Source organism: Cottoperca gobio, chromosome 10 (assembly GCF_900634415.1).
Source record: "Cottoperca gobio chromosome 10, fCotGob3.1, whole genome shotgun sequence".
Taxonomy (NCBI): domain Eukaryota; kingdom Metazoa; phylum Chordata; class Actinopteri; order Perciformes; family Bovichtidae; genus Cottoperca; species Cottoperca gobio.
In genome coordinates this window covers 3,337,353-3,350,390 of record NC_041364.1, presented here as the reverse complement: position 1 = coordinate 3,350,390, position 13,038 = coordinate 3,337,353, and the positions used below count along the sequence as shown (strand labels likewise).

The 13,038-nt window shown below is 41.0% G+C and overlaps 1 protein-coding gene across 1 annotated transcript in view; it reads right to left on the bottom strand.

Moving 5' to 3' along the window:
• The window catches only part of LOC115014935 (LIM and calponin homology domains-containing protein 1-like), an 82,286-nt gene that overhangs the window by 43,658 nt on the left and 25,590 nt on the right, over positions 1-13,038 (bottom strand). The window contains 2 exon segments of the mRNA XM_029442088.1: positions 3,833-3,902; positions 5,882-5,952. Coding sequence (XP_029297948.1) covers positions 3,833-3,902; positions 5,882-5,952 — 141 coding nt within the window.

Below are 13,038 nucleotides of genomic sequence, written 5' to 3'. Positions count from 1 at the left end.
TCACCAACACATTCTGATGTTGCATACACAAGTAATATTTGTGTTAATGTGCATTTCTATGCTCAGTTTCTCACTCAATTCGACCAGTGTATCAGCCGATATGGTCTAACTGCAGTTATACATGTATATACAGCATCTGTATGCATGTTGGCCTGATATGTAACAAATATTTGTTGTTGCTCTGAACAAACGGGCAATTTTTTTATCACAATTCTTTAAAAAAAATAGACAGTAAGGAGATCTTTCTGAAAATGTTTGTTTAATTTATTTTACTTTCAAGCGATGTGTCGTTACACATAAAAATAACATTTTAGTATTAGCCTCAAAGATCCAGTATCGGGACAGTCCTATAGTACAAACACTCATGTCTGATAGTAAGAAAGAACCCTGACGGGGGCTTTGCAAAGCTCTCACCGCACCAAGGGAAGCTGAATTATCTCGAGATGCTAATGACGCTTACAATCCCTCAAATGAATATGAAAACTGAACTGGGCATTACAAGGGTTTTACATAACAGTCTGAATGTTGTTGGTTTTTTTACATGCATGTCACGGATTCCCTAAACACACTTTTAAAAACATGTGAATTACTACCATTCAACTTGAAGGGCGATCTCCACTGCGTGTCTGTTTACACACCGTAAAGCATGAGCATACCAGTCGACCCAGAGACGGCTGGGAACAGAACACGCAACAACCAACCTGTTCAGACGAACACTGAGCCACACAAGGCCGAGCTGCCAGAGCACTGAGGTAGCTGCTCTAATTACAAAACAGCCAAACCTCCTCAGAGACTCATTCTCCCATTAGCCCCCCAAACAGGAAGAGGAAGGGGGAGTAGCCTGTGTTTTATTACGATGGTCAAGATAACAGCAGACCCCTTGTTTATGTGTTTCTCGCCTCTTTAATCACAGCCAAGAGGAAGACAAATCCCTGCAAAGCCACAGGAAGCTAAGTGACAGAATATTGAAACGTTCAAGGTATTGAGGGTCATATTGTTTGGACTGGATTCAAACCAGCAGGTGTGATTCTTCTGCTCCCTTTTTGTATGTTGCCCTCAAACTACTACTGTAAACATGTGTCTACAGCGGATGATTCATCCTCCTCTTTGGACCAGTTAGTAACGGTCATGTCATGTTTATTTGTTCTGCAACCTCATTGCTTCTCCTTGGGCCTATAAGCGCAGTTGTTTTCAGTCCCCGTTGTTTGAGACACAAACTAACAAACAGTTCAACTATCACACAATCTGTGAACTAGCATGCACTACAACAAAAAATAACTTAATGCCTCACTCTCAAAACATATGGAGAAGCTTCCAAAATGGTGCGTTTGTTACTGTGCTTGTCTAATAGATTGCATTTTATTACATACCAGTGTTGGTGTTACTGTGTCGACTGAAGTGAAACTAATGCAAATCAAATGTTCTCATTTGATTTTGGCTGCTTTTAATTATCTTATTAAGATTAAGATTTGGCAACTAATCACTCAACTGAACAACTTGTGAATGTCAATAGTGTTCACAGTATTGTGTTGCTCCTTAGAAATGTGCCATTGCACCCTGATGGATCTATAGCAGCGCTTTAAAAAGCCTGTTGCTGTCAACCAGCGCAGATGAACTGATAAGAGTCCATTAGGCTACTAATAGAGGAGAGTTAGATAAAGGACAGTCAGGAATGCAGGATGCTACCAGAAGGAAACAACTTAAAAAGCAACCGAAACCAAAATGTGCAACAGAAACTAAATATTTATATTCAAGCACAGATGACAAACATCAGCTCTGGAGTTGAAAGCTCTAACAGGATGATCAATTGTTATTCTAGCAGCGATTGCAAGGTGGGGAAAAAGAAGCCTGTAAAGAATGTGTGTGTAATTATCCGTCACTTGTAAAAAACAGAGAAGGCTCATTGGCAGCCATTAGTGACGCTATGAGATAAGAAAAGCCATTTCAGCCCAACGCAGACTTCCTGTTCCGTTCAAATAATACCCAGCTCCCCGTACACTTGTAAACCACTCCGCTAATGAACGCAATCCTTTAGCAGTGTCATGAAGGAAATAAAACAACCTGTCGGTGTAGTTTCATTTATTTAAATCAGGGCGTGTAGTCTGTATAAATGATAAAGCCTCATTTTCAATAGTGTTGATTTAGTTGATTTTTAGACCTTTGTCAAACGCCCTTTTCAGTTTTATCACATTTAGTCAACCTCATCCTGTTTTTCTTTAGTCAGGTTTAAGTTAGTAATGTAATATAGATTTACTCAATGAAAACTGTTGACATTTTGGTCTTTTTTAGTCATCAGATTATATTGAATTTAAGAAAATATCACCTTGTTTCTGTCCCCTAAACTCTGTTGTCGTCATTGTTAACCTGAACTTAAGTGTTAGTAAGTGTATTAACACTAACCGGTAACAGTATTGCTTGTTGATATAGTCACAGTTAGTGTTTAAGGACGCGGGTGCCGTCTTCACATCATCTTGACGAACATATTTAGTGATAGTTTTCGTTTACAAAATTGAAGGAAAGAAATCTCCGTATGTGGCCAAGTAATCATTTAGTGCTGACACACAGACACATCGAGCCCTCGCAGATACAGGGTGTCCAATCCTAAACACTACGTTTTATTCTTGATCTTTAATTCTTGTACTGTGACATGGTGCGTACTGTTCACCTCACGAGAGTTTTTTAACATAATACCCACAATGTTATTACATAAACAGTCTTTCAGACAGCAGTTAGCAGTGCAACTGAGAGCTCCTGTAAGTTAATAAGGACTGAGAGATGGAAGTACGTTCAGCGATAGACTTTGTGTGTGCCTCTGTTTACGTGCCGGTCCTGGTCCTGAAAGGTCACTTCATCCAGATCAAGGTCTTAAGTTGTCATGAAAGGGCTCCACTGTATTGCACTGTACTCTGCTCTGAAATGTATCAGTGTTCAGGTCTACTGACATTCAAAAGCTCTCATTCAAAGCAGGCAAACTCAAGATTCTTCAATAAAACCTCTGACAACAACGTACATTATTCAGTTAAGGTGTGAGGATCTGGAAGACTTGTGAAAAAAGTACTTGCTGATGGTTTTAGTAAATGAAACAAACTTCGTATAGTCAATGGAAAGACAGTAAATGATATTGCCACATATGCTCCTGCAGATATTAAGTCTACAGATGATCTGTGTCTCTGCACAACCATCTTCCTGTACAATGAGTCACGCACGGCTGCTGATGGACACATTGGCTGTGAGGACTGAGATCTTTTAGCGGCAGGTATCTGTAATCAAACGTAGAGGCACACCTGGTACTGTGTAATGCATGTCACATAATTACTCTGTGTAGGTCTGTATTACTATTTTCCTCTCACATCCTTGCTACTCAGTCCATACGGTGCCGGTTAGATGGATATTTATCACCAAGATGAAAAATACATCTGGCACACTGCCAGAATGTCACAGTCCAAAACATATATAACCTGAACAGACCAACAATGAAGTTATATGGTGACGTAACTTATATGAGGCGCCTGCAGTATGACAGGGTTGGAAACCTTTAGGTCACCTTTCTGCTTTGGAAAGCTGCACGTGCACACAGTACAGCCCCTATGCAATGTCAGGTGTTACGTTTGGTACTTCACTCAAGGACTGCAGTAACATTAGACAGCTCTGAATAAGACTGTCTAAAGAAAGGAAAAAAGAAATGAGTGGAAGAGACTCAGACGTAAAAGAAATGTGACACAAGGAAGGAAAAGCGAGAGACAGCAGGAGAAAATAAGATCCCAGAGGATCAAAGGACTGTCTTAAGTTTCGGTGGAGATGCTGTCAGGCTGAGTGAGGGGAGAGGACTCACCAGGCCAGCTATGGGTGTTGGAAGTCTGTTAATTTTCTTCACCAGGCCGGGTTTAATAGAGCTCAGCAACCTAACAAGAGACACACAGGGAGAAAGACATCACAAGGTGAAGTTAATGTTTTATAATTTGTTTTCACGACAAGTTGAGATGAATATTTTTAAATGATGCTCGGCAAAGTAAGTTCAACCCAGACCATGCAGAGTGCAGAAACTGCAGGCAGAAGAGATAAAGAGTGTGTGAAGCTGTGTGTGTGCGCCTTTAGAGAAAAGAGGGGGGAACAAAAAAGTGAGAAAGAGACATTTTTGAGAGTCCCATCGCGGCGCCTGGATGGTTTATAACGACGCAGATCCTAAATCAGAGTGGAGAATCGGTGCGTCTCCTTCCACCCTCTGGGAGCTGTTAAATAGTTCCAGTACGCTTCATATCACAGTGAACTACACATGTGAAGAGGTATGTCCTTCTGCTGTCATCTCTCATTGCAAAGACACAAGGAGGAAAGTTACAGTATATTTCTGCACTCAGCCAGCATGTCAGTCATGAAAAGGCCACAGTTTCAGAGTCCCCCCCCCTCTTCCTCTGTCTCTCTTTGTCTCCAGTTTCTTTCTTTTGTGAGTTTTCATCAGAGGAAGCACTGTAATGATTCTGCCCTGCACCCTTTGATACTCTCACAGTATTAGATATCAGCGGTCCTGTGATATTGATGGCATTCCAGCAGGTATTTTGCGATGAACTGCTGTAATTTACCTCTTTTGTGAACTCTTTCCCCCCCTCAGCCTGCCTCGTCTACTTCAGCTCCGCTTAGACACTTCCTGCTGCACTGCATGTTTCCCAGAATAACTTTCAACAACCCCGAGAGAAGGTAGTTCTCAGTTCTACATACAATATGTGTGGGTGGGGAGAGTGGGCCATGACAACAGTAAAGACAATGTTTCCACTCTTGAATGAGAATAATGCTTTCTTTTTTGTTTGTCCCCCCCCCCACCAATCTTCTTCTAAGATGCATTTGTCCCTGTGTGATCGTTGAGCATCAGTACAGAACATCAGTAAAGGCTGATGATTAAATCACAGACATTGTAAATGTAATATCATTATGTAATAATCATATAAAACTAAAAAGTAGCAAAGCTTTAAATTGGAGAAGCTGTAACCAAAATATATTTTTAATTATTCATCAAAATAGTTAATTAATTTTATGATGACTGAGTAATCTATTAAACAAATAATGGTCAGTGGAATAAATCATCTGCATGAGGAGAGATCGTGTTGTTGTTTCATTGTGTGAATCACACATTTAGAAAGCATTATTACGGCCCGACTCAGGACTTTAATTACCTTTTGAGGTTTCATGATATTCCAGAAATTCCAAAACCAGTGGGGAGGCTTTTTAAATTGGGTATGATGTCTGTATTCACAATATAGGGTGTAAACATTGGGTTGTGTAACTCAACTTAGCAGAAAGGAATGTGGAAGATGTGTCTGTGTGTGTTTTCAGTCTCATTTTAGCACCTCGCCTCATTACGAGTGGGCAGAAAGGAGTTCACCGTTTCTCACGTGAGGAAAATGTGAAAGGACATCAGTCTCTCTGATCACTGGAGCAGAGCGTTGTAACAAATGAAGAAGAAAAAACAGATCTTCTTCGTATTAATTCTGAACCATATGTGGTTATTCTATGTTGACTTGATGATTGTTAAACGGACGCGGAGGAAGGCCGAGCACAGCTATGTCAATTATAACACTATACATTTAATAAAAGAAGAACACTTGTGAGCACTTACATGACCCATCTGTGAAAAGTGTGATTATGACCCTTCTTACTCTCAGGACTGAAGCTTTCTTTACTGTTCTATATGGAAAACCATATATCACGTCAAGGCTTCAGATACATTTAAAACAAAGTCACATTAAAAGAACCCGTATTTCACAGTACACCCAGCAGTAAGAAAGCATCATTTTCTTCAGGAAGGAAATAAGTGTGACGAAGGTAAAAGCCGAAGAGACAGCTGAAATGTAATTACTGAAGACAGTCAGATAAAAAGATAAGAACTTACTCGCATAGCAGTATCCCGTTCTCCAAACCTCCTCTGAAGTCCTTGTCACCAAAGCATCTTCCCGTCACAGCCTACGGAGAGAACAAAAGCAGTGAGTTAGCAAAATATAACAACGACAACAACAAAAAGCAAACATCAAATAATCAAGTCGGTCTCTGAATCTGAAGTCTAGACACACAAGCTCTCCGTGGAAACCAAGAAACCGGCCTAAAAACCTTTATCAACACTCCTTTCACGTCTTTTCTTCACGGTAAATCCTGCGAATGGTATGGAGAGGTGCACAAAGAGCTGCGGCCGTATATCAAGGCCCTCTCTAGTTAACAGCGCTAACCACTAACAAGCTTGACATAAGCCGCAATCATCCTGACCAAATGGCTCTGGCAGGCTAATGTGGTGTGACAGGGGATTTATTGGGTAATAGTTACTCAGACCCTCTGAGGAGGAGAAGCTGCCTGTTGACATGTATTTGCATGACTATACTGTACATCTTCAGGCACGTGCGTGTGCTTTTCTTGGACAAATATAGCAACACACATAAGTGCTTCTTGTTTGTTGCAAAACATTTCAGCGCACACAACTCATGGCAGAAAATATGTGCAGGTTGCAAACATGTTTCCGGTTCAGTCGCAGCAAAGCCACATGTATTTCTGCGCGTGAACAGGACATCTCATTAATGCGTTGAAGTCCCGTAAGAAAACACACAAACATCTCAAGTGCAAACAGAAGCAGCAAGAGTGAAGTCACAAATATTGGCTTTTGCAGGACCAGACCTACTTAAATCCATTTATTCTCACAAACACTGGCAGGACTTTGTCATGAAAACGGGGGTCCCCTTTGGTCTGCTGGTTTGGAAGCCAAAACAATTACAAGATTAAATTTCCTGAATATTTATTTTACATCTATTTGCACAGCTGTGGAAAAAAGTGTGGAGTGTCTGGGTCGGGTGTGTGTTGTGTTTCTGTCAGCTTCTTGGCTCGTCGCGGAGCCTGGACCTGTTACAAAAGAAGTGGACTGCTGTGTGTCAGCGAGTAGGCCGACAGTAGGCCTCATTTCTGCTGATGGGGGGGCACACAGTGAAGTGTCGAGTCTGGTACTCAGGACTTAAGACAGAAAGAGAAGCAGATACAGATAGAGAAAGAGGAGAGGAAGTAGCACCCATATTAAAGTAAACCCATATTCTCTGATTTCAGTTTTATTGATATTATTTGTTGAATAACAAGAACACTTCAATGGCTTCAAGAGAAGACTGCTCTAAGAGAAGCCTACAAGCACGTAAAGCTCACTAATAAACACGTATTTGTGTTTTTACAGGAGGCTTCGGAGAGCCAGGCTAGATATTTCTACCACATTCCCGTCTTCGTGCTAAGCTAAGCTTTATATGCTTCGTACAGAGAGTGATAAATCTTCTCGGACATCAAATTAGTGTACTTCATGAAATAAGAAACAAAACATCTAGAGGCTAGTAACCTTAGGAAGTCCAACAGACTAGTTAGCAGACAGCAGATGTTGCTTGACTGCATTTTCTCAGTTAGCAACAACAGCAGTAGGATAATTCATGGTAATTATCTCCCTCCTCGCTGACCTCTTGCCTTTTCCACTGGGCTTCAGGCTGAAGTTCCTTGGCCAGAACAACTTCTTTGGCTCTGCTACTGAGGTTTAACTTAATCAATGAGATTAACTCCTACTCCAGATCTGCCACCAAAAAGTTTGAGAAACAAAAAGTTCATTTAAAGATCTCGAGTTCCATAATAACATCCTGTAGTCTTGTATGCGAGTGAATAACATTCCCAGGTCTTCACTGTAAATGTATATAGAGTTAGTACATTACAGAAAAGCTGTACACATAATGTAATGTTGTTCATATTCTGATCTTGGTAACTTTTATATCTGTAGCTTAGTAGACGACCTTGACGACCCCTCGAAAAATATGTCACATGAATGTTAGTGCTCTTCTTGCTAAAGGTGGCTAACCTTTTACTGCTTTCACATTCAGCATACACAGTCTCTTGCCATACAGTACATATGGTCAGCTTTTTGTTTCTTGCTCAAAAGGAAACATGCTGCGTGCTGCAGGGGTTGAACCTGTGTGCTATGAGTTACAGAGCTGTCGCTCTAATAACTAGGTCAGCTTTTCACTAACCTTCTCATTGAGTATGAGAGTGCATGGGAAGATTAAAGTGTCACAGCACCTTCACACGGAGAGATTACAGTGTCACCACCTTTACAGTATGAGGGCAGACAAGTGCAGGGAAAGAAGCAAAGACAGACACAGACTTGCTATTACTATTATTAAAGTGAAACATTTCTGGACAATGACATATGGGACTAAATGAGGATACAGAGGGTATTCTACAAGTTCCCTTATTGGAAACACAGAAAATGATCATACTCATAATTTCGTAAGATAAAAGAAAAGACGAGATGTATAAAAATCTGAATATGTATTTGAAAAAGTGATTGAATGGGAACAAACCTCCAGGAGGAAAGGTCAATTAATATTCTGTCCTTTGGGGTTCGTGAACATTAACATAAATTACATGTTACTCTTTTGGCTATGACAAGGAAATGGCAGGGATTATGTTTTTCTCATTATCTTGATGCTCAGTTTGGCAGTTATTGCAGAGCTGCTAAGGACCTTGATTCATGTACATCTGTTGCTCCCATAAGTGTCATCCTGAGCTGAAGAGCACATGAAACTCCTGACCAGAGGGGACCCTTACGTTGAGACAACACACAGTTGGGCAACATCTACTACAGATTTGGAAGGTTAACACACATGCCTGGACTAGACTGTACTATACATTTTGACCAGACCCTCCAGCACTCAGTTACCTGATCATCAGGAGGCTGATTGGCATGTGGGCTTTGTATCTTAGAGAGCATAACCTTCCTGACTAATAACACATCTCCAAGAAGCTTCAGCTGCAGGAACATTAAATGTTGAGGTGGCATCTTTTGCATCAAGGTAAGTGGTAAATGTACTGCATATAGAGCTTTTTTCTAGTCTACCGAGCACTCAAAGTACTTTACAACATGTGCCAACATCACACACACACACACACACACACACACACACACACACACACACACACACACACACACACACACACACACACACACACACACACACACACACACACACACACACACACATTGTAGTCTGTGTGTTGTTAGCAGTACCGAAGAGGACCACATCAGCATCTAACCAGATCCAAGCTATCTGGCCTTCAAACTAAAGTTAGCAGTGCACTTTTCCCCAGTGAATGTTTGTTCGGTGTCTCGTTCAACAATCTAAAGTGCAGGAAACCACGCATGTTCAGGTTTGTTAGATAAGAAGGTGACTTTAGCAGGAAAGCTAATCTAGGTTGTTGTTCAGAGTCTGTGTCTCTTCTGTTGTGTTGCAGGATTTTGTCTGGCTCAGTGAGTCTGTCTGCTCTGCGTATGACAGAAGAAAAACAAAAGTAAATATAAATGTATCCCTTTTGGTTTCTGATCAGAGCACAGGCCAAGTGATTACAGAGCACACAGGTATGCTGTGGAAGACGAGAAAATGCAATTTCATTTCAGTTGGACTCAAACAAAACACCTCAATGAAAAGATGCATCCAAAAAATGCTGGAAACTTCTGGGTCTGAACAGTGTTTTCAACCCGCTGCAGGGTCATATGGGGGGGTGGGGGGACTCGATTGGAGTGTGTCAAGAGGAATGTGTTGCCTTTGTTGTTTTCAGTGGAACGTCGCCTGCATTGTTTCACAAACAATCAAACAATGTCGGTCGTCTTTTTTCCCCTTTTTTCATTTCCTTCCCTTTCAAAACCCATCAGGTCAAGACCAAAGTCATTGTCATGGAATGAGAAGCGTCATCACTCTCACTTTGGTATCTAAAAGAAAGTATGTTTAGAAATGCAAGCATGAACTTTAAACAAGTTAATTTAGCTTTTGCCAAAAAAGCTGTTTCCCTAAGAGAGCAGTAGTGTGTGAACAGATCTTTTGTCTTGATTAATTATAAGATAGAAAACCCAATGAAGTTTTAGCTTGAACATTCCCAGGAGACATCACTTTCATGTTCTGAGAGATAAAACATCAATGTGATGAAAGGAGACTCCTCTACAGTCAAATCATGTCTGGCAGTGGACCACGACTCAAAGACAATTTAGTGAAATATTATCCCCAAGAAAAATGCAGTTTTACAGATAAAGGATGCAGATGAAACATTGGTGCTTCACTCAACATGGCAGCAAAATCAAGAGCTTTCTGTCAAACCGCCATCAAGTCCGTGACTGCATCAGTATCTCACTGTCGGAACTAGCTTACTGCAATCCCTCCACCCTGGGGGCCATCCAATGAAAACAGATATATTGCATTGCAGCAGTAATCTCGGATGCCCTGGGGCAACGGCTACCTGTCCAATGACCAATAATTCAAGGTCTGAGACAGTTTGGTTTCCGTGACTTCAGGAAGTAAAACACTACTTACTTTAGGGCCCTGAGGCACAGTGCTATCAGTCTGTTAAAGACTTGACAGCTGTTAGCTCAAGGGCTGGTGAACATAAACAGAGACATGTGCTCCCAAGCCACACGCCTGCTTTGTAGCAAAAGCATTCTTTCTTACATGTCGTCTTAAGTGTGTTGCATAATCCTGAATGAATCCAACACGTCGAGGTTCAGGAACACATGTAAACACGTATTCTGGCCTTGAGCCAATTATCTTGCTAATTCAATTTGGCAAGAGCGCTTAATCTGTATATGCTTCTGGTTCCAAATAACAGTACAAAAACAACAGTGTGCACCCTGGTCATTCAGAAATACAAACTTTATGACCGGAGCAGGGGGAGCAGAAACAAACAGTACTATTGGTGCATGATTTGTGTAGTCTAGAGTTGTCCTTAAGCAAGAGACTGAACAATGAACCACTCAAAACTGTCAATATTGCAGAACCTAAATCAGCCGTTTCATGACAAGACAAAACACTGCTCTGGAACAGACACACTGACTTAACCGCCAAGTTTTTATAAATCATAAAAAATCTTAATCTTAAAATCTTGTCTTTGGCTTCAGAAGTTACAGGATTTGATGGGGAATAAATGTCTAAAAGACAAACGACAGTATTGAAATTGGTAACATCTGAGTCTCCATCGGCCTCTGGCTGGGGGGGTCAACGCATGAAACTTCAACAAGTTCAGCCAAAGGTCAGGAGTGTTATCTGCCTACCGTCCATCATCCAGACCTTTTTATAAGCTGCCACCACCGCAGGGATCCCCTATTGTGACCATGGACTGTCTGCTCTCTGCTCAGTGTGTTGGCATGCGAGTGGACTGCTGGGGAGTCGGGGGGGATGAGGGCACATTAAGTCTATTTGAACTTTTCTACATTCAGTAAACAATATAGCGTGAAGAGCAGGTAGCCACAAAAAAATAGAGCTGAAATGTTAAGTGATTAATAAGTCAGTTGATCCCCAGAAAATTATTTTTGGCAAATCTACTTGAAGACGTGACTTTCTGCTCCTGGAAATGTTGATGAGCATTTTTAGGCATTTACATATTAATATTCATTAGTTGTAGCGCCATGAAAGATATATTTTCCCATCTCGCTGAAGTGGACCCTAAGCATAACAATCCACAAGAGTATTTACTTACTGGGGGTCAAAAGAAAATCAAGCAATATCTGGAAGAATAATATGCAATCTACCACAGCATGTTACAATAAAGATGAGCTACAAAATATAATAAACACAGCACATATCAAGAGATATGTTCAAATGTATGTGCTGTACAACAATGAGATACAACATGATGTTACAAACTCTTCCTTTCAGAGAGTGGACAGAGGTGCTTAAGGTATCTGGGGCCAATGTGGGCCTGGAAAACTGAATAGCTTGTGTATCTTTTTCCTTGTTGCCAAATGTATGCATGCATTATGTGGTTTCCTGCATTGGCACAGGTTTTAAGAAGATTTGGGCTAATATTGGATCATGCTTCTAAAGCCTCCATGGCAGATCACCACTAAATCACCACAATCAGTTGCAGATCCAACCATTCACCATGTCAGACTGATCTGGAGACACTGACGCCAGGATGTACAGTCACTTATACAGTAAAGTGTAGTAAGAGCCAGAGGGGTGATCAGAGCAGCACATTCACACAGTCTCTACAGAAACATGTAAGTGAACTCTGTGTTTGTGTCGGTTAATAAAATATCACTAGTCAAAGATTCATGGTCCGTCATTGGGCAACACATACGCGTACAAACACATCAGCGTAGACATTTGATGTCAGTTTGTGTTTACAGGAGGCTGACTACAAAACACCCAGACTGCTCTAAGGAAGCAGCTAAAGTTTTGAATCAGTTGAGCCGAGCTGGAGCCGCCGCAGAGTCGCTGCACAGGCCAGAGACAATGAACAAGAGAGTATTATGAACCAGGGATCATCACAGGTAATGAGAGTTAATTGAGTATAATTGGCCTGGTATTATACAGTGGAATCTGCACTGGACCGCAACAGAGTCGGACCAAGGCTTCTGAGGGGAATATTTAGAGACTGATTTGATGACAGCGCACTATGTCTCAATCTGTTGTGATAGATGACCATGTTACATAGACTAAAACTTGTAATGGCTAACATCTTGAGACCACCACGAAGAACAAGAATAATAACCTCTGTCAGAATGAATGCCCAAACATTAATTAAAAAAACATTCAGCTAAAAAGAGAAAGACAGCATGAGAAAAATGATGCGTGGAACAGAAGGTTATGTAAGATCTTTGTGTTTGGATTACCACAGGTTTACTATTCACATGTGCCAACCACACGCTGCAGGCAGCAGCAATGAATTATGTTGATTTGTAGTCATGGAGAGCACAATTAAAGGAAAGGAAGGCATAAATAAGTGTGCTGTTCCAAGACTGAAGAACAATCATTCGGAGCCAGATCAGTTAACTATTCATGAGACTATAAAATCTGACATTGTTTGTAGAAAAAACATTTTAAGTGAACACTGCAAGATTGTTTGTCAGAGTTTACATTGTAAACACGCGTTACAACAGTTTACTGAAGTCTCTGTTATAACACATTTAGAAGAATGTGAGGAGGGACACAGCTCAGCGCCTTATATTCATGCATCTGAAACACAAACAAACATACTTTTCGACTGTTGCTTTCTCAT